This window comes from Helianthus annuus, chromosome 10, assembly GCF_002127325.2.
Source record: "Helianthus annuus cultivar XRQ/B chromosome 10, HanXRQr2.0-SUNRISE, whole genome shotgun sequence".
Lineage (NCBI taxonomy): Eukaryota > Viridiplantae > Streptophyta > Magnoliopsida > Asterales > Asteraceae > Helianthus > Helianthus annuus.
This window is the reverse complement of record NC_035442.2, coordinates 117,234,988-117,260,015: the sequence shown is the minus strand read 5'-3', so window position 1 is coordinate 117,260,015 and position 25,028 is coordinate 117,234,988. Positions and strand designations below refer to the sequence as shown.

Below are 25,028 nucleotides of genomic sequence, written 5' to 3'. Positions count from 1 at the left end.
GAAAGATTTAAGAAAGGTGCAAGTTTGAAACATGGACTTGATCACCTATTTATAGTGGGATTCAAGCTCCCATATGATGCCAAGTTCCCCCTGAGGTGTTATGGAAAGGATTGGTGTCTCCCCATGTGTCCGAAAATGGAGCAAGATGACAGAAATCGCGAGAGGAGTGGCAGAGAAACATTTGCTGTCATGCCAGCTGCATAAACTGCCAGCTGCACCCCTTACGAGCCATAAGGGGTAGTGGCTTACGATTCGTAAGGACCTTAGCGCGCCCATGGTTTCAAATATCTTATGGACTGTCAGGAATAAAATAATAAGAATTTCCTACGGTCTATAAGGCATATGCCTTACGGTTCGTAAGGATCCTTCAAAAGCCAAACTTTGGCATTTTATCACATATGATCCCTCCACATCCAGACTTCCACAAATTTACATATGTAGTCCCTCTCGTCCAAATAATTTGGCATATTTGAGAGTTGATTGGACACGTGTTTCCATATTATTCGTTATAATTTTCTGAGGTGTTACAATATCTTACACTTATCTCAGCAGCGCTACTTACTTGATTTATTACAGCGCACGAATCTTTCTGTTTGTCGTCTGTTATCTACCCATGTCTCTTCTGGTGGACAGCTTTCTTGCCACACTGGTGATCCTTTACCCAATCCTACCATGTATCGGAGCACGGTTGGTGCTTTACAGTATCTTGTGCTGATATGACCAGTTATGCGGTTAGTAAGGTGTCACAGTTTATTCAGACACCTATTGATCGACAGTGGGCCGCTGTCAAGCGGATTTTGCGGTACCTTAAGGGTACCATCTCTCATTGGTTATGTATACGTTGGTCTACTTGTGTTGATTTATATGCTTATAGTGACGCTAACTGGGCCGTGTGTCCAGATGACAGATGTTCCACCACAGGTTATTATGTTTTTCTTGGACCCAATCTTATCAGCCGGAGTTCAAGAAACAACATACAATTGCTAGGTTACTGAGGCTGAGTACCATGCTCTTGATCATATAATTACTGAGTTACGATGGATCACGTCTGAAAGGTATAATATTCCTTGCCTTCTCATTTACATTGAAAACACTATATATAATACAAATCCTCTCCATTGTTTTAGGAAGAGATATCTCTAATTTGAATACAATATTTTATCTCTAAAAATAACCATTATCTCTAAATACATATATCGATTCTATTACACCCCCGCAGTCGAAGCGAGAGGAGGCCGAATGCTGAGACTGGATCTGAAATCATCAAACAAAACTCGCGGAAGTCCTTTGATGAAGATGTCCGCCATCTGATAGCGTGAGGGAACATGAAGGACACAAATAGTACCACGTTGCACCTGGTCACGAACAAAATGAATGTCGAGCTCAATGTGCTTAATGCGTTGGTGCTGCACCGGATTACCAGAAAGATAGACTGTACTTATGTTATCACAATAAACTAAGCTGGCTTTCTGTACTGGGCGGTGTAATTCAAGAAAAAGGTTACGAAGGCAACACAATTCAGCAACCACATTCGCCACCCCTCTGTATTCGGCCTCCGCACTGGACCGAGAGACAACGGCTTGACGTTTTGATGACCAAGATAACAAATTTGAACCCAAATATACACAATAACCCGAAGTGGATCGTCTAGTGTCAGGACACCCAGCCCAGTCAGTATCAGTGTAAGCCCGTAATGATAAATTCGTGAAAGGCCTAAGAGTTAATCCAAGCGATACTGTACCATGAATGTATCGTATAACGCGTTTCAAAGCATTCCAATAATCCATTCGGGGAGCGTGCATATGCATGCCGACCTGCTGGACATCATAGCTGATATCGGGTCTTATAAACGTAAGGTACTGTAGAGCACCAGCCAGGCTACGGTATAGAGTAGGGTCATCAAAAATAGGGCTGGAGGTGGCACTCAACTTTTCCTTAGTATCTACTGGAGTGGCGACAGGTTTGCAGGAATGTATCCCTGCTCGTTCGATGATATCTGTCGCACAGGATTGTTGAGATAAAAACATACGGTTCTGATGTCGAGAAACATTTATTCCCAAAAAATGACTTAACGGACCGAGATCTTTGATATCAAACTCAGATGCTAACTGTGCCATGATGTCAACCCGCAATTTTTCACTCGAGATGGTGAGAATAATGTCATCCACGTAGATTAGTAAGTAACCGACATCCTGCGCATGATGATAAATAAATAGGGAGTTGTCACACTTACTTTGTTGAAAACCAATGGTAACCACAAAATCGGTAAACGGTTGATACCAAGCCTGGGGTGCATGTTTTAATCCATATAAAGACTTCTTTAGACGACACACATGATCCGGATAGTGACGATGTCGAAAACCCATTGGTTGGTACTTGTATACGGTTTCGCTTAAATGGCCATGTAAGAATGCATTAGTGACGTCCAACTGGTGAATCGACCAGGACTGAGATAAAGGAAGAGTCAACACAGTCCGAATAGTAGCGGGTTTGACAAGGGACTGAACGTCTCACCACAGTCAATACCAATCTGTTGAGTACTCCCATCACATACCAAATGAGCTTTATATCTTTCCAGGGTGCCATCAGATCTGAATTTATGCCAAAATAACCACATATTGCAGATGACATTCATGTCCGGTGTGCGTTGGACTAATTCCCACGTTTGGTTTTTAATAAGAGCATTAAATTCAATAGTCATAGCATTATACCAATCCGGTGTGGACAAGGCCTCTTTGGGTGTTTTGGGCACGGGAGTGATAACGGTGGTGTTAAGATTGAACGGTTGTTTAGGCTTGGAAATTCCGTCCATAGACCGAGTGCGTATGGTACAGGTTTGAGTAGGAGGAGGTGGGGGATGAAGAATATTTGGTTGGGCAGTAGGTATTTGATGTTGAGGTATGTTGGAAGGTTTGGGTCGACGGGAGTAGGTGCAGGTGAATAATGATGGGGTTTGGCCTGGAAACGACGGTGGAGGTGAGGTTGGGTTTGATAGTGGGTTGTGGGTATTAGAAGGGTTGGTTGGGACGTTAGTTGGTGTAGGTGAATGGGGTGGGTCTGGGCCGTGAGTTGTGGTAGGAGAAGGGGGTGAGTTTGGGTCATGAGTTGTGGTAACAGGATGAGGAATGTTTGGAGAAGGAACATTGGAAGAAGGAGAAGATTGTATGTGTGACCAAAAGGATGGGGTTAGAGAATCACTTAAAAAAATCATACGAGTTAAAAAATCCTCCTGGTTAATCTTACGAGTTTCAGCCATGCACAACCGAGATCTGGTGTCGTAAAAATCCAGGAGGGGCTTTGTCTGCTGAATAATAAGAGCAACACTCTCGTATTGCTCCGTGAGGCCAGTGAGAATCTGCAAGACCAGTTGTTCATCTGTGATAGGCGAACCAACGTTTGTAATGTAAGCTGGTCATAAATTTCCTTCATGGCTTGACAGTAAGAGGACATAGATGTGAATTAATCCAGACGTGTTGTTGCAAAACGATTGTTAAGATCAATCGTGCGAGTGGCCTTGTTATCCTGAAACAGATTGGACAGAGCCGTCCAAGCATCATATGCCGTTGTGTTCGGTTTTAATATAGTGTGGAGGAGGTCAGTTGAGATTGTGGCATATATCCACTATAACACGATAGCATCCAGGCGTTCCCATGATTCACCATATGAGGCCTTTTCCTTTTCTTTGTCAGATGAAGAGGCCGCTGTATTACGAGGCTTAAGGTGGTCAGAGACTTGAAAAGCTGTACACTGAATTTTAAAAAGTTCCGACCAAGAGGTATAATGGCCGGATTCGATGTCTAAGGTGATAGGGATGAGATTGTGAATGTTGTTAACGGTGACTGCGGGGTGGAGAGAGGCCATAGGTGTTATCAAAGAGGAGAGGGAGGGGAAGGAAGGCAGAAAAAAAGAAAGCACAGCGGGGAATAGGAGCCGGAAGTGAGGTAGGGTTTAGGCCAGGAGGGCCGTGACTGCTCTTGATACCATGAAAGGTATAATATTCCTTGCCTTCTCATTTACATTGAAAACACTATATATAATACAAATCCTCTCCATTGTTTTAGGAAGAGACATCTCTAATTTGAATACAATATTTTATCTCTAAAAATAACCATTATCTCTAAATACATATATCGATTCTATTAACGTCTATACTGCATAAGTTACATATTACGATGACTTGTCTACCATCTCTTTGGTGTGACAATATTGGAGCTACATATCTTGCAGTCAACCTGGTATTTCACCAGCGCACGAAACACTTGGAGATTGACTTGCACTTTATTCGTGACACGGTTTTGGTTGGTATTTTACATGTTCGATATGTTTCCACTACGCTTCAAATTGCAAATATTTTGACCAAAGGCTTGTCTAGTGTTCGTTTTGACAGTCTGCGGTCCAAGCTTCACGTGGATGCTCCTCATTTAGCTTGAGGGGGCATATTAGAGTGAGTATATATGTATGCATGTGAGGTTCATGTATGCAGTTTGTTATGCCAGTTGTATCAATAGTTATGTTAGTTGGTAGTTTGATTTGTTTCAGTTTGGACTCTATATATAGAGAGTATGATTGTACACTCTGATTCATATTATGAGATTGATATTTGAAAGCATCTTACTTACCTTTAATCCTTTTTTATGTTTTTCTTTGTTATTCTAGACTTCTAGTTAATGATTTAGTTATTTTATTTAAAGTTTTGTTTGTTTAAATGATTAGTTACAAGTAATTAATATTTACTAGGGCTTGAATGTTTGAAATATAAATTGAAAATTATGGACTATGGTTGCTGATTGTTTATTTATTTAAGTGATTAGTGTTGTTTTATGGACTTATCGAACGATTTATATGTGATAGGAACCATGAGTAGGGATGTTATGGAGTGATTTCTCAAGATGAAATGAAAGGTGTTGAGAATTTAAGTGATACTTGTATATGTTATATAGATTAAGACTTGCTTAGGAAGGTCTCTCTAGACGATGTTTTAGATAGATATCAAAAACTAAAAACCCATGGCGCCCAATTTTGAATATGTTTGTAATGACGTTTGACACTTTGAGATGCTTTTGGTGAGATGAATATTTAAATTTTAGTTTGATGTTTTATTGTTTTACATGACCTGACCAGACCTCCTATGAACCGATTTCTTTTTATAGCCAGGGCCTAAAATTTTTAAAAATATTCCACACTCCTAAAGAAAAAATTCTTGGATCTACCACTGCTAAGCATACCCTACAAATAGCAGTTCAAAAAATAGGAGCTTGGTCACAACTGAGGGTTAGTGGTTCCTTTTAAAAATAATACATGTCCTTCTATTTATGTTCATGATTATAAATATGGTTTTCATTTGTCACTCTTTTTCTATAAAAATTACTTATGTTTTCACTTGGGAATGGCATAATAGCATATACTACCTCACTGTTTCTTTATGAAATGCTGTTAATGTTTTTCTAATTTAAATGTCAAGTGAATGGTGGCAGTCGTGTGGATTCCACAAGCTATGAATTTTCTAATGATTATCAGCATATATCTCCCTCTTTCTGTAGTTGTATAATAAGCATTCCAATATATAATATGCTTTATTTTAATATCAATATCAGGGGCTTGTGGGTAGCACACTATCTTTAAATTATTGCACCATGCACACATTGATCACTATATATATCCTCTATTAGGGACTTAATCTTCCACAAGTTAGTTCATCTAACATTCTTTGTGATACAGTATTCTCATTCCCACTTTCATCATCATGACTTCAAAAAACGATGTACGTATTCATGTTTCTGAGGACAAAACCGAACAACATGACCAAGTGTGTATAGAGGAAGACTTTGACTACTCACAAAGGGGACAGTGGTTGCGTGCTGCTGTCCTGGGAGCCACTGATGGTCTGGTCTCAGTAGCGTCTCTGATGATGGGCGTCGGAGCTGTTAAACATGATGTTAGAGCCATGATTCTTACCGGCTTTGCTGGTTTAGTTGCTGGTGCATGCAGCATGGCAATTGGTGAGTTTGTTTCAGTCTACTCTCAAAGAGATGTCGAGGAGGCGCAGTTGAAGAGAGAGAAGAGAACTACTGGTAACAACGATGAGGAAAATGGTGAGAAGGAAGCACTGCCGAATCCCGTTCAGGCAGCTGCAGCATCAGCACTTGCATTTATGTTGGGGGCCATCATGCCCTTACTTGCTGCGGCTTTTATTGGGGATCATAAGATTAGGCTAGGTGTGGTGGTAGCCACAGTGAGCCTTGGTCTAGTGATTTTCGGGTGGATTGGAGCTGTTTTGGGAAGGACTCCCGTGTTGAAGTCTTGTTTAAGGATTCTGGTTGGGGGGTGGATAGCTATGGCCATTACTTTTGGACTGACCAAATGGATAGGCTCTTCTGGTCTGTAATTTTATTTTACTGATGGAACCTCTTACCACAAGTCTCACAGGATCCCACCAATATGTCTGCTGTTGAGATTTGCATTTTTTTGTGTGATCCAAATCCCACCTAGATGTCTTCACTGGTTTGAGAGTTAATATGTAAATAGGTTGATTTGCTCGTCTAGTTTCCCCCAGTGTAACAGTAATGCGCCATGTTATGTGTAATACGTTTATTCAGTTCAAAGAATCTGATCACTTTTTTTTAGTTCTATTTTGCGGTAAAAGAGTTTTTTCTCTGCATCTTTTGATCTCCAGTTTTGACACAATGAGTTCTGCCTCTCCAGATATAGGTTTTCCTGCAAAGGTGTTGCCAATCCATTAATTTCAAGGTTCAATTTCTTTTGTGAATATAAAACAAAAGGGATATTTTTCATGGGAAGTGTAATGGTTAAGGTGGTGACAAGATCTTAAATACTAGAAAAGAAACAAAGTGTTCCTTGCCTTTTTTTTTAAATAAAATTTAGGTTTACAAATTCTTTTAGAGTCCATATTCTAACTTCTACATACTTCACAAGTTTTTCTAAGAAAGTTACGATGTGCCTAAGTAGTCCAGTTGTGACACATGCAAGGGTGATTATGAGGTGCGTCTAAACTATTACAATAGTGCGTTTAAAGTCGCTTGTAATTTAATTTAACGGATATTACCTTCATCTAAAATACAGTGTCGCTTCCTCCATCATTCTTACGCGGCACAGAAGTACACAAACCACCCTTTATTGTGTAACATCAAGCCTTAGAACTGATCAAACATGTAAACTGAAATGAATCAACTTAGTTTTGACGGTTTAGTGCGGCGGCGGCGGCTGGAGGTTGGAACTTAAGTGCAAATCTGACCTTTATGCGTTATTATTTATTTGTCGTGTTTTGAAAACCATAGTTAGGTGCTCCTGTCAACAAAACTAGCTGAAACAAACCATTAACACGTCCTAGTTAAATATATTAGAAAAGGAGAAATCTCACTTATTCATCTTTATATTATGGATGGTGTGAATTCCACATTCCTCATTATATTATATATTAATTTATGTTTCACTATTTGTGGACTACACACTCCATTCCATTTTATATTGTTTTGAGATATTTTTATATGTTTAATATCGAACAAGTTGTGACAGTTGTGTGTGCATTTAACATTCTGTATCTTGTTTTTTTCTTTGTTAGGTCAAATTCATCTTTAGTTAGCTAGATGTGACGTGGCACCTTTGTTTCTTGTCATGAGGTTCATTACATTATTTCTAACCTTAAATAACCGCAAGTATCTTTGAAAAAGTTCGCTTGTCGTTTGAAAATTTATTATTATTCTAAAAAAATATATTTGGTAGAATGCAAAGGTATTGAAGTTTTAATCATTAACATGTTCAAGTTCTGTATGTAATATTGTCTTTCTATTTTTTTGTATAACAAACATCCCAAAATTATGATTATCAGGGTCCGGCTCATGGATTGCAAACTATCTTTAACCGGACTTGTAGATTGTATGCAACCTCAGTTTAATGGAATCATAGTTTTTAGGTACTTGGTATTTTATTTTAAGTGTATATATTACTGTTAGGGATATATCACACAAACAACAAGAACAAAGACACACACCAGCTCACTCACTCACACACACGATTTAAAGTGGTTCGATCAAAGCTTGATCTACATGCACTCTCTACACTACAAGAACAGGGCACCTTTACCGGCGACAGGTGTCGCCGGTATTGACCACTTTTGTCGCCAACCGTTGGATCAGGGTAAAGATCAACGGCTGGGGATTGATGGTAGGTGGTGGGACGCGGATCGACTAATAGCGGCGACGTTTGGCCTGTCGCCGCTATTGCCGTCGCCGCTAAAGGTATACTCTTCTTGTAGTGCTACAACTAGTTCTTTCTTTGTATTAGGTGCTCAAAAGTTACAATACATGAATAAGAAGTATTTATAGGAGGTACAATTAGGGTTGTTGACTTTAAGCCACAGTAACAAATAAACCTCAGCTCTAGCCAAAAAACTTCAAAACCCAACATCTGGGTTATTAGTTACCACAACCCAGATGAGTTATCCGGTCATCTGGGTTATCAGTTGCTTTTGACGCATAACCCAGACGAGTTATCTGGTCATTTGGGTTATCAGTAGCTTTGACACTCTTTAGTCAAATACTCCACAACACAACAATCTCCCACTTGGAGGCTTTGACAACTTCAAACTGCACTCCGTGCAACTTCATATTCATAAGTACCTCCTCTTCATCTTTACTAGTTGTGGGTGGCCTTCTCATCAGTTAACCTGAAGGCCAATTGAAGCTATGCAAAGCTTCAACTTTTTTAAGGTAACAACCTTAGTCAACATATCAGCTGGATTTTCAATTCCTTTGATCTTCTTTAACTTCAGAGTGCCATCACTGACTTCTAATAAAGTGATATCTCAACTGTATATATTTCGTCTTCGAATGGAAGACAGCTTTCTTTGCAAGGTGTATTGCACTTGGATTGTCATAGAACATTGCACAATCAACTTGTTCCTTGCCAAGCTCTTTGAGAAAATTCTTCAACCAAATAAGCTCTTTGCTTGCTTCAGCAACTGCCATATACCTCGCTTCTATGGTTGAAAGGGCAACACTTTTCTGAAGTTTGGACATCCAACTTACAACAATGCCTCCCACTGTAAAGACATACTCTGTGGTGCTTTTGAATGACTCTTTACACCCACCGAGGTCCCCTTAAATTGCAATGCTACTTTTGAAGTTCCCTTTAAATATCTTAACAACCATTTAACTGCTTCCCAATGTTTTCTTCCCAGATTGGACATAAGCCGACTAACAACTCCCACTGCATGAGCAATATCTTGTCTCTTGAATACCATTGCATACACCAACTGCAGATGCATATGGAACTTTAGCCATTTCTGCTTTGTGTTCATCTGATTTGGGTGACTGAACTTTAGAAAGCTTAAAATGACTTCCCAAAGGTGTGCTTCTGATCTTGGCATTAAGGCTTAATCTCTCTAACACTTTCTCAATGTACTTCTCTTGAGAGAGTGTCAAAGAACCATCTTCTTTGTTTCTGAAAATACTCATTCCGAGTATTTGGTTTGCAGCTCCTAAGTCTTTCATCTCAAATTCTTCAGACATTTGTTTCTTCAACTTCTTGATCTCTATGATGTCTGAACCGGTAATTAACATATCATCCAAATAGAGTAGTAGAATGATATAAGAACCCTTAAACCTCTTGAAGTAACAACAATGGTCATTGTCACATCTCTTGTAACCAACTCTTCCCATGAAGTTATCAAACTTTAAGTACCATTGTCTGGGCGCTTGTTTCAGACCATACATACTCTTCTTCAATTTGCACACCAAGTTTTCTTTACCTTTAACCTGAAAACCTTCTGGTTGTGTTATGTAGATGTCTTCTTCTAGGTCACCATGTAGAAAAGCTGTCTTGACATCCAGCTGCTCTAGATACAAGCCTTCTGCTGCTACAATACTGAGAACAAGTCTGATGGTAGTCATCTTCATCACTGGAGAGAATATTTCATTGAAATCAATTCCCTCTTTATGTTGAAATCTCTTGACTACTAATCTTGCTTTGTACTATTTCGTACCATCATGTTTATCTTTGACCCTGAAAACCCATTTGTTCTGAAGAGCCTTCTTCCTAGATGGAAGCCTTGTCAAGTGTCAGGTCTTGTTCTTCTCAAGCGACTTCATTTCATCTTTCATTACAAGCTCACACTGCAATGAATCTTTCAACCCCAGAGCTTCAGTGTAACACTGGTGTTCACCATTTTCTGTCAAAAGTATGTAGTTGACTGATGGTGAGTACCTGTTTGGCGGTCTAGAGGCTCTAGACGATCTCCTTGGTTGAACTTGTGGTGTTTCTGGGGAATTTGGAGTTGAAGGAGTAGCTTCTTCTTCCTCCGAATCATTACTAGAATCATTCCCTAAGCTCCCACTGTCGCTTGACTCATCCCAATTTTCTGGAATGTCGACTAAAACTTCTTTTCTTGTTTCACCACTTTCGAATTCAACAGATTCTTTGTGAATTTCTGGTCCTTTGGTGTCTCTGTCTTTGTACAATTTGTCTTCATGAAGACGACATTTTTGCTTCTGATTACTTTTCTGCTTTCATTATCCCAAAGCCTGTAACCCATTTTTTCTGACCCATAACCAATGAATGTGCACTTCTTGGACTTTGAGTCTAACTTATCCCTGTCACCATCTTCTAACAAATCGTAAGCACTACAACCAAAGACTCTTAGGTGTTCGAGACTTACCTCATTTCCTTGCCACATTTCTTCTGGCAATTTGAAACCCAAGGGAACTGATGGTGTTCGAGACTCCACAGGTACCTCGCTCTGGATCAGGGCTTGCCGAGTTGAGAGCCGCCATAGAGGAGAATAAACCGCCTCAAGTGGGGATCAAACTCGGGTACCATGGGTAAAAACCCGGATGCATCAACCAGTTGGACTGGCATCATTTAAGTGTACTTGATGTTTTATTTTAAGTGTATATATTACCAAGGGCGTAGGATAGTGGGGGCGGGAGGGGGCGGCCTACCCCCCAACTTTTCGCTCAGTAGTGGAGAGTATGTAGTTTTCCTATAGAAATTTTTTGGTGTATATACGTTTTCGACCCCCCGTTTTATAGAAATTTTTGGGCGTGTACGTTTTCGACCCCCGGGTCGGAAATCTCAAGCTTTGCCATTGATTATTACAGCATCCCTGATTTCGCTCTTGATATAATAAGCACCCTATTTAGTTTTGTCATCTGTTTGGATGTACATAACTTTGTTACTTGAGAAAGGTGGTTGAACCAATACATTATGTTTTTGTGCATATTGTTACTTTGGATGAATAGATATATATCAGTAAAGTAGCAATCTCCTTTTCTAATTCATCTTTATGTTGGGTTGTGTGGATTACACGATCTTTTATCGTAATGTGAGATTGATGGCTCCAGTTTTTGTTGTGGATTCTAAATAAGTTCTTACTTTTCTAATAATTTTCTTTATTATTGTTGGGTTAATCGGGTTTATTCACGGGTCAACGGGTCATGAGTCGGAATACACATGGGTCACGGGTCTCCGTTCAGTAGGTAGTGATGGACCGAGTAAATTGTAAGTATTTTTCTTTCAGTTACACATTCTCGCACAGTTCTTTTTTATTTCATTCTTGAGAGGGCGGTGTGTGGTATTGTTCCACACGTGATACTTTGGTATCACGTACCCACCCCGGGTCCTCTAAGGAGGGGCTGAATCAACAATTATTTTGTTCTAGACATACCCGCATATAAGTTGTAACGGTTTCTTGAAAGCACGTATTGAAATGTTATATGCTTTCTACCAGTTTTGGTAAATTTGATTTATCAACACCGTTTGGTAAACACGAAATCTAGTTTCAGCATTGTTCATGTCTAAGCTATATGCTTGAGTTATATTACTTTTCAATGGGCATCTTTTTAAATATATTTGTTTAGTACCACCTTCTAAAAGTTTAGATGATTGCACCTCATAAGTCGATGGTATGATACAGTCTCCTCGTGGAACCATTGAACATTTGAGTATCCAAACTTTTTGCATGAAATAATGACTTCTTCTATGATAACTCGAATAGAAGATGGTTTAGGGAATAATGGATAAGTTCCCTAAAAGTTTTGACCAAACTAGGATGAAGGAAACAGAACACAAGTGTAAAAAGAACCAGAAATGAGAAATTGGAAGATGACAAATGTTCATCTCATCAATGTACAAGGACGCGCGAAGTAGAGTAGTCGAAAATAATCAAGGAAAAAAAACTAAGGTAGTATTAGAATGGAATGGAATCTTGTGGGAATTAGAATGTTGATTTCACTCCTTATTTTGTTGTTTCAACAAGAAAATGAATTGGAATTGAACAACATAAGGAAGGGAATCTACGTTCTAATTTCATCCAAATTTCATTCCATTTTGCAAAACAAACACACCTAAATTACAAATCAAATTTCAATTTATGCGCGAATTCTCATTCCAATTCCATTACAATCGATGAAACGAACACTACCTAAATGCATTTGTAAGACTGTCAGCATGGTAGGAGACAGGATTCAATCTATTTCATGGAAAATATATTATTTGGGGCTTGTGGGTTGTACACTATCTTTAACTTTCTGCACAATCTACAGTTCTATGCATGATCATTATAGACAAACATATAGACCACTATAGACGGATATATATGCTATATAATATGTAGACCCATGCACACATACTACATATATCTTCTTTGAGGACTCAATCTTCCATAACTTAGTTCATTTTATCATTCTCTGTGGTATAATATCTTCTTTTGTTCTTTCACCAACATGGCTGCACAAAATGATGTATGCAGTGGCTGCGCGCTGCTGTTTTGGGAGCTACTGATGGTCTGGTTTCAGTTGCATCTCTAATGATGGGTATTGGAGCGGTTAAACAGGATGTGAGAGCCATGATTCTTACAGGGTTTGCTGGCTTAGTAGCGGGTGCGTGTAGCATGGGCATTGGTGAGTTTGTTTCAGTCTACTCCCAAAGAGACGTGGAAGTGGCTCAGATGAAGAGAGATAACAGAACTGAGATGGAAGCCCTGCCGAACCCCATTCAAGCGGCTCTAGCATCAGCGGTTGCATTTATGTTGGGGGCCATGATGCCCTTACTTTCTGCTGCTTTCGTAGTGGACCATAAGGTTAGGCTTGGTGTGGTGGTAGCCACAATGAGCTTGGCTCTTGTGGTTTTTGGGTGGGTCGGAGCTTTTTTAGGGAGGACTCCGGTGGTGAAGTCTTGTTTCAGGATTGTGGTTGGAGGGTGGATGGCTATGGCCATTACTTTTGGACTGACAAAATGGATAGGCTCTACTGGACTGTAGTTAACACCATAAAATGTTGTTTAAATACAAGGATTTTGTGGATTCCTGCTCCCTTTTGAGTGATCTTTACTGATCCAAGGGATTGTTTTGAGCAAAATAAAAACATTTATTTCACTGTCCCTCTGAATCTCATATATATTTATACTTCATTTTATAGCAATGAGTTTACCAACTATTCTGTTGGAATATATGGACAAAATGTACACTTGGACATTTGCTACTAATTAAAAGCCATGCATAACTGTTAACTTATGTATAATATAAACAATGCTATGTAATGAAAGTATCATACAGTTTCTATTATCATATACAAATTTTTACAAGAAAATTGCCAAAATAATCCTAGTTGACCAATTTATTTCTAAAATAGACATTGACTGCCTACTAAGGCTTAGCTGACGTTTTTGCCCACAAATTTGCTGGCTTATAGCCGGCGTTTGACTAGGCATTTCGGTAATTTTGGGTGGTCAAAGGTCTATTTTAGAAATTTGCCCAATTTATGATTATTCATGTTCTCCGATTCTACACACTCGGATACATACATTATATCATAATGACATACATACATACATATCAAAGATCAATCAAGCCTTTAAATCTTCCATGTATCAAAGTGGCATCATAGCCTCGTTGAAAACCAAATGCTTGAGACCTAAGAAAATTCAATTCAATACTGTAAAAATGGTATGATGAACAGATCAACTCAAGAACAACGCAAAATAGCGACAAAACAATGACATAAAATTTTATTATTTACCCAAACCAAAAAACTCCCACCTGAACCCTAGATCTCACAAACGGTGAGATCTTTAACAAATACAAAAGAAATATATGATCAACTGATAAATATCAGTTGATCTATGAACAATACAACAAGATCTCACAAGAGATCAAACAAACAAACCACAGATCGTAACAGATCTAAACAACGAACTCAAAACCCTAATCGCCTTGATGAGAGAGAAGAAGGATCTGGAACTATAACTGTTGCAACTGATGAAGAGCTTATATATTAAGCCATCTTTAACTTTACACACAAGCCCTTCAACTCATACTAAACATCAGTTAATAACCAAATGTTCCAATAACACCCCTCGAACTTTATGACCTGCACAACAACTTGCAATACTTGTTATAAAAGTTGTTACACTACATAACAAACTAAAAAACAATTTTAATAAAAAACGTTTTATGTAGCAACATGAATTAACACATTGCAATAACTTAATTTAACATGCCCCCATAATTCAAGTTGCGAACATGTTATAAAGGCCCAGTTTTTCACAAAGAATTTGATGTTGCTTAGCATTCAAACCCTTTGTAAAAACATCAGCTACCTGTAAATCTGTACTAATTTTTTCAGGATCTATAATTCCTGCTGCTATCTTTTCTCTCAAAAAATGCAAATCCAACTCAAAATGCTTAGTTCTTTCATGAAACACAGGATTTTGAGATATTGAAATAGCAGACTTACTGTCACAGTACAGTTTAACAGGTAATTGACAACTAATTTTCAACTCAGATAATACATTTCTAATCCACATTATCTCACAGGTAGCTGAGCACATTGCTCTATACTCAGCTTCCGCAGTTGACCTAGACACAACACTTTGTTTCTTGCTTTTCCAAGAAACAAGTGTTCCTCCCACAAATATACCAAACCCAGTAACAGATTTTCTGGTCATAAGACATTTACCCCAGTCTGAGTCAACAAAACCAGAAATCTTTAGGTCACTTGACCTTTTAAAACTAATTCCCTTTCTAGGAGAAAGCTTTAAGTACCTTAGTAACCTCAAAGCAATCTCAAGATGAGACTTACAAGGACTGTGCATGAATTGGCTCAAAAATTGTACAGTATAACTGATATCTGGTCTGGTCAAAGACAGATACAACAGTTTACCAACTAACCTTTGAAAACCATTTATATTTTCCAAAACAATAGTATTTTTATCACACTTACTTGTTACTAAAAAACTTTGTTCAATAGGTGTTGTCACAGGTTTACAACCCAGCAAACCAAATTCATTTAACAACTCTAGACAGTATTTTCTTTGTGATAAACAAACACAATCAGCAGAATACAACACTTCTATTCCTAAAAAATACCTAAGCAACCCAAGATCTTTAATTTTAAAACTCTCTTTTAAACTTGTTTTAATTTTTTCAATTTCATTCTTATTATTTCCTGTTATCACTATATCATCAACATACACAAGCAGGACAATAAGCACACTTTGTTTAGACATCACAAACAAAGAATAATCACAAACACTTTGAACAAAACCCAAAGAAGTTAACACAGTTGTTAACTTTTCATTCCACTGTCTTGGGGCTTGTTTAAGCCCATACAGTGATTTAACCAACTTACATACCTTATTATCATTTGAACTATAACCTTGAGGTTGAGTCATATATACATCCTCATATAATGTTCCATACAAAAAAGCATTATTAATATCCATTTGATAAAGAGGCCAGTTGTTATTTACAGCAAGTTTTAACACAACCCTAACAGTAACCATTTTGACAACTGGTGAGAAAGTTTCACCAAAGTCAATACCCTCTCTCTGATTGAATCCCTTAGCCACTAACCTGGCTTTATATCTTTCAATCTCACCATTTGCTTTGTATTTAATTCTATATACCCATTTACATCCAATAGGCTTTCTGCCTTTTGGAAGATCTACCAAGACCCAAGTATTATTCCTATACAATGCTTCCATCTCACTATTCATGGCTTCAACCCACTTATCATCACCAGAAGCCTCATGATAAGATGTTGGTTCTAAGGTTTTATTCAAAGAAGCAACAAAACACTTATTCTCATATGACAGATTAGAATAGTTAACAACCTTTTCTATTCCATATTTTACTCTTCCCTCAACCACAAAATCATCAAATCTTCTAGGCATAGCAGTATTCCTGGAAGATTTTCTAACATCTACAATGCCCTCAGATTGGTCATGATCAACATCAGACCTCATGGTGTCCTCTGCCCTCTCATTCAATCCCAGTCCACTACTGCTCACCTGTTCAGTGTGTTGACCCACCTCAACTCCTGAATCAGGGGCTGATGTAGAGGGAAACAATGGTTGCTGATCATCACCATGAAGATCTTGTGCACCATTAGTACCCTCTTCATCATAGGGCATGTTAGAAACTTCAGGTATACTAACATCAAAGAAGTTTGCATGATTCAACTGTTTATCAATTTCAGATTCTTGATTATCTAACTGTTTTATTTTAAAAGGGTATACATTCTCATAAAACTTCACATCTCTTGAGAAAATTTTTTTTTTACTATCTAAGCTCCACAACTTATAACCCTTTTTAAAGTTAGAATAACCAATAAACACACATTTTTCAGCATTATATGAAAACTTATCTGAATCATGCAAAACTGTACTAAAACACAAGCACCCAAAGTTTCTAAGATGAGCCAAAGAGGGTTTACAATCAAACATTATTTCAAAAGGACTCTTACCACTTAACACATAAGAAGGCAACCTGTTAATAAGATAAACAGCAGTCAACACACAATCTGACCAAAATCTCAAAGGCAGGCCACCCTGAAACATCAAGGCTCTAGCAGTATTCAATAAATGCCTATGTTTCCTTTCCACCACACCATTTTGTTGTGGTGTATAGGAACATGAGGTTTGATGTAAAATTCCTTTTGTTTTACACAAGTTATCCATTAGGTTATTCACAAATTCTGTTCCATTATCACTTCTTATAACCTTAATTTCCCTTTTAAACTGAGTTAACACAAGCTCATAAAACATTTTAAAATTTTCAAAAACTTCACTTTTGCTGGTCATAAAATAACACCAAACTGCTCTAGAAAAGTCATCAACCACAGTTAGAAAATATTTGTAACCATCATAACTAGTTACTTTATATGGACCCCATACATCTAAATGTATGAGATCACCCACAGACTTTGACTTGTGTTCACTCAGAGGAAAAGGAACCCTTACTTGCTTAGCCCTATGACACACATCACAGGGATCATGTTCACTTGACTGAATTTTAAGTCTCTCTTTTAATACTGCTAAAACCTGATCAGAAGGGTGACCCAGCCTACTATGCCAGGTAAAGGTTTTTACAGAACTATTGAAACAAACACTAGGCAAATTACCAGAATTGTCAACAAAATACATACCACAATCTTGACTACCACTCATCAGAATTCTCTTTGAATTGGAATCCTGAAACACACAAGTTGTTTCATTAAACACAACATTCACATTATTGTCCCTAGATAACCTATGCACAGATAGTAGGTTAACACTATATCCTGGAACAAAGAATACATCTTTTAAAACTATTTCTTCGGTTAATTTTAGATCACCTATCTTTAAAACTTTAACACTTGTTCCATTAGGATGACCAACAGTTATATCAAACTCAGACACATCAACAACATTTATTAAGTTTTTGTCTGTTCTAACCATATGTTGACTAGCTCCAGAGTCAACTATCCACCCATTCATACTAAAGCTAACAGAACTAGAACAACTAACAAAACTAGATACACAAATATTCTCACCTCCTACATTCTGGTTCTGAGCATCTGATCCACTTTTTTCTCCTACTAAACTTAGAAGTTTAGCAATCTGCTCAGAAGTAAAAGGTAAACTAGAATTCCCAACAGAAGAAGATGCACCATTCACAGAATTAGTTTTATTATTACTAGCCATGTTAACTTTATTTGATTGATTAGACTGACTAGGGTTATTACTTCTTCTTCTAAAACCAGGAGGGTACCCAATAATCTCAAAACATCTATCTACAGTATGCCCTAGCATATTACAGTGTGTACATTTTAAAGAAGAATTTGTATTTCTATTGTTTTTTCTTCTTTGATCAACAACCTGACTAGGCTTTGAAACAAAAGACACATTCTGAGGTTTTGACCCACTACTAGACAACCTGTGTGACTCTTCTCTAGAGATTATAGAGAAAGCCACTTTTACAGTAGGTAATGGTTCCCTTGTCAAAAGATTTGTTCTAACTGACTGGTAAACATCATCCAGTCCCATTAAAACTGCATCAACTTTATTAAGGTTGAAAAATCATTATAATCCTTTGCAGCTTGACAAGAACATGTTGGCAGATGAAGCATAGCATCAAACTGCTTCCACATTGTTGTCAGCTTGTTATAATACTCAGCAACAGGTGTACCATTTTGAGAAACACAATTGATTTTCTTATACAAATCATAGACAATTGAACCATCCACTCTGTAAAAAGACTCTTTAAGATCTGTCCAAACCTCAGATGCTAACTTAGAAAAAACTTGACCTAAGTAAAGTTCCTCAGACACAGAATTTAACAACCAAGTAAGAACCACAGAATTGCATCTGTCCCACTGACTAGCTAACACAGCATCACTTTCAGAACGCACACATTTGCCATCAATAAAGCCATATTTATTTTTGGCTTCTAAAGCCAACTTCATAGCATTGGACCATACAGAGTAATTTTCAGTGCCTTTTAACTTTATACTAACAATGGTCAAGGCACTGGAATCACTTGGATGCAGATATAACGGGTCACTTATATCAAGTTTACTTATTAAAGTCTGAGATGTACTACTAGTATCACCAGTCATTTTCAATCAAGAACTAACACAGAAAAGCAACAAGCAAACAAACAGAACACAGAAAGACACCACAAGAACAACAAGTACAACTACAGGCGAAACTGGGTCAGTGTCAAGATTCCAGGTTCATCACTCAAGGTGCCTGGACATGTCTTAACCCAGGAGCCACAACCTACAACAACACAATCAATCAAGAAACAATCCAAGATAAACAATCAAGGTGTCGGTCCTCACTACCCCGACTTCAACTAGCCAATCAACAACAAAAAAAAACAAAGAGAGATTGAAACGATCTTACAAATTTTGCGATCCAAGCAATATGACTCTGGGGTTACAGATCATACAAGAATAGCAAATACCAAGAACAAAAAACTGGTCAGTTTGCTTTGAAATCTTCTAGGATTTCAAAGACCAACACAGCCTTCAATCAACAAGATCCAGACGATCTAATCCTTTGAACACTTTGGAACACCAGAAATCAACAGATCTGAACAGGCACACTTCCCAAGATCTCCTTTTCTTTGACAATCAAAGAAGCAATCCTGAAAGAAACCCTAACAACCACAGCAGAAGCACAGAAATCAGTAGACAAGAGCTAGATCTAGCTCTGATACCATGTAAAAATGGTATGATGAACAGATCAACTCAAGAACAACGCAAAATAGCGACAAAACAATGACAGAAAATTTTATTATTTACCCAAACCAAAAAACTCCCACCTGAACCCTAGATCTCACAAACGGTGAGATCTTTAACAAATACAAAAGAAATATATGATCAACTGATAAATATCAGTTGATCTATGAACAATACAACAAGATCTCACAAGAGATCAAACAAACAAACCACAGATCGTAACAGATCTAAACAACGAACTCAAAACCCTAATCGCCTTGATGAGAGAGAAGAAGGATCTGGAACTATAACTGTTGCAACTGATGAAGAGCTTATATATTAAGCCATCTTTAACTTTACACACAAGCCCTTCAACTCATACTAAACATCAGTTAATAACCAAATGTTCCAATAACACCCCTCGAACTTTATGACCTGCACAACAACTTGCAATACTTGTTATAAAAGTTGTTACACTACATAACAAACTAAAAAACAATTTTAATAAAAAACGTTTTATGTAGCAACATGAATTAACACATTGCAATAACTTAATTTAACAAATACCTTAAATCTTATTGTGTATTCACCCGCAGATTTCTCCAAAGAAACAACCATTTGATTTTTTTTTTTTAACCCATTGGCACATTTCTTAAATCAAATTCTATCTATGTTTCCAAATGTACAGATTGTACGCATGTAAGTACAGTGGCGGATCTTGCCCGTTGAACGTGCCAAGGCCGAAAGACACGGGCACTAAAAAAAGCCCGGGCCAAACATGGTATATATAAAAAATTTCGATCGAAATGCGGAAAATTAGCACTACGGCCGAAAAACTTGCCCGGACCGTGGCCCTGCCACAGCCCTATAAAGAACCGCCCCTGTGTAAGTAGAAACCATTTTGGGGAACTCGAAGGGACAAGTATTCTGAGACCATGAATCTTGAAAACAGGCTCACAAATTTCTCATTTCACACATTGTGAGCACACATATGGAAGGATGCAAGACTAAGGTGCTCTTTGTTTTTCTACAAAAGATCTGCGTAGACTGCAGACATTTTGTCTTTTAGAAAACATACAACACCTAAATGTGGAGTCTTGACGATATTTTCCGTCTGATTATCCATCGAAAACCAATATTTATTTTTAGACAACTTTTTGGAGACAATATCCGAAACATTATATCTTGAAAAGACAAGGAAATTTTATCCAAAATTTGATGTCATCTTACAAATACTTAAACTTAAGGAAATCTAATGAGAAATCTTCTGTCAATAATCCTTTGTAATTAACGAGCTCCAAATACTCAATTTTTCTTCTATTTTTATGTGTTATTTGATTATAGATGAAAGAAAAAATAAATGCATAGCAATCCTTCCTTGATGTTTTAAATTAGTTTTTCAGGGATTTTGTTGGAGGTGTAAAAGTTTGTTTAGTAATAGTGGTATTGTGTTGTGTACCGAGACGGGCTATTGATCTCTTTAACAGGGATACGTAGCGAAAGAACAACCGTACGAAGTAAATAAAAGTGTTACACCTTCTATCTTATGGTGGTCTCGCGTACAGCTAATCATCTCCTATGCACATCCTGAGTGTGGATTCCTTTTCCACCAAACAGAGCAGAGATGACGTTAGCAAACTTATGCACACCATGGACATGGAATGTTCTCCACCTATAGGAGTATGACAGGTGTCGCCAAAACCGTTAGAGCTGTGGGGACCATCTCACCTAAAGGATAGCGACGTCTAACCAAATCTACAATAAATAGGAAGAAGATTTACACCTCACAGGTACACACACTCTCTCACTTTCTTACCTTATAAGAACCCTAATCCAAATCCGAGGGTGGCTACAAAGAGGAATCCCATCCTGTTGCGATCCTAACGGTTTTACTCTTTTGTAGGTTACGCCGGTGAACACATCTCAGGACTCATCTTAGAAACTTTCTGTTGGTGGAACTGATCTAAGTCATCCCAGGCTAAGATTTGGTTCCTCATGTGTATTTCACAAGCAGCCTATAAAAACATGCTGCCACTCAAGCTAATGCTGGTATATTTTTGGACTTTTTGGTCCTGACTTTTGTAGTAAAGATTGATTTTTTTTTTGTGTGTGTTAAAACAAATGATTAAAGTTGCCACTATAAATTAGCAACACCTTTTTGCATATAGTTGTTGTACTAAGTGCTTAGGGGGTTTAAAAAAAAATGGTTTTTTATTGTTAACCCAAAAGTATTTAATAAATTATTTTTAACCCAAAACTATATGATTTTTTTTACTTTTAACCCAAAACATTTTATCTTTTGTAATTTAACATCACAACCTTTTTACCTTCAACTTTGGTCCCCTATACTTTTCATCTTTCGCAAATTTTACGTTTTACGCTTTGTTTTAAATTTTCCGAGTTAATACAGTGCAGTGTGCGCGTGTGGCTCAACGTTTTTACGTTTCGTTATAAATTTTGTGAGTTAACACGACGTAACGTACGTACGTGTATAGTTCAACGTTTTTATGTCATCTAAATTTTCCCGTTTGACAGGTTCGTTATAACGTGCGGGTCATAGATCAACTTAGTTATAATTTTCTGTGTTTTACGCTTTGGTCTAATTTCTTCGCATTAACACGTCGCAACTTCAGTGTTGGTGGTTGTTGACGGTGATATGGCATTGGTGCTATTTGGCATCGTTTTACGCCCCCGCCGCAACGCGGGGTGCTTAATACTAGTTTATACAAATTAGTGGTGATCTAAGCTAAATTCATATTTAATTGATTTACTTGATCTATTTGATTGATTTCCAACCAACTGGGGTAGCCCAGTTGGCCACCGACACCCACCTCTTCCAGAGGTACTGGGTTCGAGTTTTGGGAGTGGCATATGTCGTCCAGGGTAATAACTCGGTATGGGGAAGTCACCGTGGAGCTAGCTTGGTCGGGCAGCGGCTCCCAGAGTGAGATCACTCTGGCGGTTGGGAGGACCGTGCACTATCCCCCCCCCCCGCCCTATTTGATTGATTTCCTTGATCACAGCTTTGATTACACTAACTGTGCCTAATGTGATCACAGGTGATCACATTGATTTACCTTTGATCACATTTCCTTGATTTAGTTGTGCTAAATTCATATCTCACTAATTTACTTGGATCACATTTATCACAATTGATGCTACACTCCATAAGTGTTGCATTTCAGTATATTTAAGAGTTATAATGCCTGTGTATATATCACTGCCATTACTTATATAGGCAAAAGATCAAATACAAATAATCTTAACATACTAAACATACAAATTGAAGGAAAACCCAAAAAGACAAGGTGGCATTTTTGTAATTACCACCAACTATCAAAGTTACAACCAAAAATACCTAAAAAAACACAAATTTTTTTTTAACATTTTTTATTAAAAAATCGCTACATTTCGTTAGCCAAAAAAAAAAAAAAAAATTTTTTTTTTTTGCTGCTACTAAAAGTAGCGATTTTTTAATAAAAAATGTTAAAAAAACAAAATAAAATAATTTGTGTGTTTTTTTTATTTTTTTAGATTTTTTTAGGTTTTTTAGGGGGTTTAGTTTTTAGCATTTTAGCTTGGGTTGGGGGGGGGGTTAGGTTTTTTTTAGGTTTTTGGGGGTGGGGGGGGGGGTTAGGTTTTTTTAGGTTTTTGGGGGTGGGGGGGGGTAGGTTTTTTTTAGGTTTTTGGGGGGGTGGGGGGGGGTGGGGGGTTTAGGTTTTTTTTGGGGGTGGGGGGAGTGGTTAGGTTTTTTTAGGTATATTTGTAGAGTAACTTTGATAGTTATTGATAATTACAAAAATGCCACCTTGTCTTTTTGAGTTTTCCTTCAATTTGTATGTTTAGTATGTTAAGATTATTTGTACAAGAACTTTACCCTACTTATATATGCCAAATCGGTCTACATAAGTAACAAGGAATCAACTTATTTTTCATTTATTTGTGTTCATTATCCTATATATTAAAAAGGAAAGTTTGTACTTTCACTACTCAAAGCTTGCCACGTGGCAAGCCTGTTTTAAGTGTGTTGTTCGGTCTCGGTGCATGAAGGTTAAAATCGGCAACTTTCTGGTACAGAAAACATCAAATGTCGGTACCGAATTGATATTGAAAATTTTTAGTTCGGGAAATTCGGTACTCCTAACCAATACCAGTTGCCCATCCCTGATCACGGGTATTGTGCAAACATCAACGGTACCGTACAACTTTTTTTTATTGATTTTCTTCAACTTTTAGTGTTTCTTTTTTTTTTAGTTTCAGCGCTAGGGATGAGCTCGGTGCCAACCGATATTAAATCGGTACTGGTACCGAAAATACCAGTTACGGTACGGTATATGAAGGTAAAAACTGGTAGCAAACCGATACAAGGAACGCTAACCAAATTGACTTAAAATCTTTCGGTTTAGGAAATTCGGTATTTTTTTCCATTTATCCATGTTTTATCAAAATGCCGGTACGGTCCTGTTCGGTCTCGGTACATGAAGGTGAAAACCGGCACTAGCCTGGTATAGAAATCATCAAACGTCGGTACCGAATTGATATTGAAAATTTTTAGTTTGGGAAATTCGGTACTCCTAACCAATATCATTTGCTCAATCCCTGATCATGGGTACCGTATAAACACCAACGGTATCATACAACTCTTTTTTATTGATTTTCTTCAACTTTTAGCGTTTTCTTTTTTTTAGTTTAAGGGGCTAGGGATGAGCTCGGTGCCAACCGATACTAAATTGGAACTGGTACCGAAAATACCGGTTACGGTACAGGTATATAAAGGTAAAAACTGGTAGCAAACCGGTACCAGGAACAGTAAAAGTTGCTACCGAATTGACTTAAAATTTTTCGGTTCGGGAAATTCGGTACCGGTACCCAATACCATTTGTTTATCTCTGACCACGGGTGTCATACGAACAACATCATTACCATAAAACTTTTTTTTGTTGATTTTCTTTCGGTTATCTTATACTGTTTTTTTTTTACATTTTCTTTTTATTTTTGTCAGTGGTTCTGTGCGTAACGTGCTCGTAGTGATTTCAAAACACATACTAAATGACAAAAGAAATTCGCCGCAACGCGGCCATAATGATAAACCTAGTTATTATTAATATGGTTTTCTTTTGTGTGGGTTCCATTTCCTTTTATCTATATTAGTCATCTTTGCACTACTTGAGGACCTGAAGTCACATCTCCCTCTCTGTTTCTTTATGAATAGCTTTTAGTGTTTTTTAAAATTTAAAAGTCTAGTGAATGGTGGCAGTCGTGTGGATTCCACAAGCCTTGAATTATTTAGTGATTGATCTTTCCAGCTTTTTGTATGCAGTCTTGGCTCTTCTTCATTTGTTATAACAAGCATCCAAAAATCTCTTTCTTTAGTTGCTTTATTCAAATAAGATTTTCACGGGCTTGTGGATTGCACACTATCTTTAGCTTTTTGCACGATCGACAGATTGATCATTATAGACCAATATACACAATATACTATATGTAGACCCACAACTATATACATACTCTATATATATCTTCTATGAGGGA

General features: G+C 37.6%; 3 protein-coding genes across 3 annotated transcripts; 2 read left to right on the top strand and 1 right to left on the bottom strand.

Moving 5' to 3' along the window:
• Nucleotides 1–1,205: 1,205 nt before the first annotated feature.
• Nucleotides 1,206–2,812, bottom strand: LOC110881187 (uncharacterized mitochondrial protein AtMg00810-like). Its single transcript, XM_022129532.1, has 2 exons — nucleotides 2,555–2,812; nucleotides 1,206–2,192 (listed from the first exon to the last, which is right to left on the bottom strand). Exons 1-2 carry the CDS (start codon nucleotides 2,810–2,812, stop codon nucleotides 1,206–1,208), a joined length of 1,245 nt encoding a protein of 414 aa, XP_021985224.1.
• Nucleotides 2,813–5,677: 2,865 nt separating this feature from the next.
• On the top strand, nucleotides 5,678–6,627 carry LOC110884617 (vacuolar iron transporter homolog 4-like). The gene has a single exon (XM_022132339.2). It carries the CDS (start codon nucleotides 5,744–5,746, stop codon nucleotides 6,383–6,385), a length of 642 nt encoding a protein of 213 aa, XP_021988031.1. The 5' UTR covers nucleotides 5,678–5,743; the 3' UTR covers nucleotides 6,386–6,627.
• A 6,012-nt stretch (nucleotides 6,628–12,639) lies between these two features.
• On the top strand, nucleotides 12,640–13,273 carry LOC110881368 (vacuolar iron transporter homolog 4-like). Its single transcript, XM_022129649.2, has one exon. It carries the CDS (start codon nucleotides 12,758–12,760, stop codon nucleotides 13,271–13,273), a length of 516 nt encoding a protein of 171 aa, XP_021985341.1. The 5' UTR covers nucleotides 12,640–12,757.
• The last annotated feature ends 11,755 nt before the right edge of the window (nucleotides 13,274–25,028 follow it).

Excerpts from the sequence above, each read along its gene's own strand:
- LOC110881187 (XM_022129532.1), bottom strand. The coding sequence starts at position 2,812 with ATGGACGGAATTTCCAAGCCTAAACAACCGTTCAATCTTAACACCACC. Across the intron at positions 2,193-2,554 it reads AAAGATATAAAGCTCATTTG|GATGTCGGTTACTTACTAAT; the intron begins GTATGTGATGGG and ends CATCATGCGCAG.
- LOC110884617 (XM_022132339.2), top strand. The coding sequence starts at position 5,744 with ATGACTTCAAAAAACGATGTACGTATTCATGTTTCTGAGGACAAAACC.
- LOC110881368 (XM_022129649.2), top strand. The coding sequence starts at position 12,758 with ATGCAGTGGCTGCGCGCTGCTGTTTTGGGAGCTACTGATGGTCTGGTT.